Below are 2,181 nucleotides of genomic sequence, written 5' to 3'. Positions count from 1 at the left end.
TTATACTCTTCAAGTATACCTATAACCACCATAGGCTATAACATAAAAAAAAAAAAAACTTGGTGACTGGCGGCAGGCTTCCTTAGCTAGATGGTCAGTTGTGGCGTTATGGGGCAAACCTCTGTGAGAAGGGACCTTTAACAATTTAACGAATAAGTTATGACTTCTCATTTATGATAGAAATAACAGAATTTGGAGAACTATTGCAGCGTGGATTTGCCTAAAGAGCTGGTTTGGGGCACCGATGATATACTTCCCTCTGAAAAACGAGGCTAACAGCATCTAGTATCGCATACAATTCACACAGTGTGGAACTGGAGTGGTCACCAAGCTGGCGGCCAACCCATTCCCCTGTATGTGGTTCCAAGTCAGAAAGAATACTGCACCACCAGCCAAGCCATCAGATTGCAGTGAGCCGACAGTGTATATGTGATGTGGAGCTGTAGAGCAAGTGGGTTCGGTCTTGGAGGAGGGGAGTGAACGGTACCTCTGGCGATGATAGCATCCATGGGGTTGGGCCTGGGGACACGTCAACAGCGAGGACATCCAGATTTGGACTACGGAGCAAAGAGGAAACTGATCTAATAAGAGCACGACCAGAGGGGAGTATGGGAGGGATTGGTGAAGTAGGACCGAGAGACAACCTGAGCTACGAATAATGGGATGATAAATGTAAAAAATAGAGACATTTGACCGTCAGACAAGTGACATTAGTGTATATTTTCTCAACTAAAGGTGGTAGGCACGTTGTATATTGATTATTCTACTAGACATAGGACAGCTAATAACAAAATTCATTGTTGTATTATGTAATTCTTCTAATGGCTCCAAAGCAGTCCGAAAAAATTGAATCTAGACAGGAGATAGGTCATCTACAAGAGAACGAAAGAAAGTAATGTATACAATCTTAGCCACAAAGATGGAGATTTCAGAAGAGTTGTTGGTGAGCCACGGAAGAGGGTGCAGTCGTCTTGAGGCTGAGCCGAAGAAATCTTAACAGGAGCGCTAAGGTAACGGTACTGGGTGCACATGGGGACAGAAGTTCCTCCAATGGTGAAAACCGGGAGAGTAGCAAAAGAAAATTTTGATTTTGTGTTGGGAAATAGTAAGTCCACAATTAGTGGAGGATACAGAAAATGAGTCACGGAATAGGTGAAGATTTCTCGGTGAGATGGAGTGAATACACAGATCATCAGCGTAGTATGTAGTAGTTATCCAGGGAATGTCTGACAGAGTAGTGAGTAGCCGGTGCATTAGTATATTGAACAGGAGGGGGCTCAAGACACCCCCTTGCGGCTTACCTAGATGAAACTCGCGGGAGGAGCTGCACATACCACTGAAGAACACTCGGGAAGTCCTGTTACTAAGGTAGCCCCTGATCTACTGCAAGAGATTTCAACGAAGGTCACTACACTGTCTCAGGAGGGGAGAGAGTAGAGATCAACAAGGCAGTAGTGCGTGCTGCTCCGAGGAAGAAATCCAAAAATATGTAAAGAGAGGAGGCCCTGGAAGCGGTACAAGAGACAGTTTAATAAAATCCCTTCCATAACCTTCCAAAAGCATGAAGTGCGTAAGAGAAATGGGCCTGAAGTTTACTGCACCCGGCTTGGGAAATGGTACGATGGTGCTACTGGTCTAGACTTGGGGACTGGTATGATGATGCTACTGGTCCAGGCTTGAGGAAGATGACCATCACGAAGACAAAGATTAAAGGGACTTAATAAAAGATTACCAGGAACTTTTTGTAGCAATCACAGTGCCTTACCTCTGGAGAAAGCTTGACGCAACTCATCCTCTGTGATAGGCATCCCATCGTCGTCATCAGGATGTAGCAAGGCAGACATCAAACGGCGCTCTCTAACAGGAGCACGATAAGAAATAGCATCTTGATCATAGACAGGAAGGCTAACCTGGTAGACTGCTCCGACCATGTGTCCACCAGCTGTTGAGCATAGGCAGCAGGAGTGTGGTGACGGACCAAGGGGGGGAGTCTTTTTAACTACCCGACGAATGAGGCGAAACATGGAGCTCACACTCGTCTGTTGGTCAGTGCTGTCCTGAGCCTATGTCAGGACTCAGATAGTGACGCACTCCATTAGTGCTACCAGAGCGTCCCTAGAATCCCTGTAGCGTTCAAGGAACTCAGGAGTTGAGTTGCTTTGAAAAAGAAGACCAGCACGT

The 2,181-nt window shown here is 45.9% G+C and overlaps 1 protein-coding gene across 1 annotated transcript in view; it reads right to left on the bottom strand.

The window, feature by feature from the left end:
* LOC123500981 overlaps positions 1–1,931 on the bottom strand; it is a 26,040-nt gene extending 24,109 nt beyond the window's left edge. The window contains exons 1-3 of the mRNA XM_045249534.1: positions 1,766–1,931; positions 904–1,045; positions 488–519 (exon numbers count right to left, since the gene is read on the bottom strand). Coding sequence (XP_045105469.1) covers positions 488–519; positions 904–1,045; positions 1,766–1,931 — 340 coding nt within the window. The remainder of the gene's footprint in view (positions 1–487; positions 520–903; positions 1,046–1,765) is intronic.
* Between the last annotated feature and the right edge of the window lie 250 nt (positions 1,932–2,181).

This window comes from Portunus trituberculatus, unplaced genomic scaffold, assembly GCF_017591435.1.
Source record: "Portunus trituberculatus isolate SZX2019 unplaced genomic scaffold, ASM1759143v1 PGA_scaffold_63__7_contigs__length_466372, whole genome shotgun sequence".
Lineage (NCBI taxonomy): Eukaryota > Metazoa > Arthropoda > Malacostraca > Decapoda > Portunidae > Portunus > Portunus trituberculatus.
Note: the sequence above shows the minus strand (reverse complement) of the source record. Positions and strands in the feature narration are given on the sequence as shown.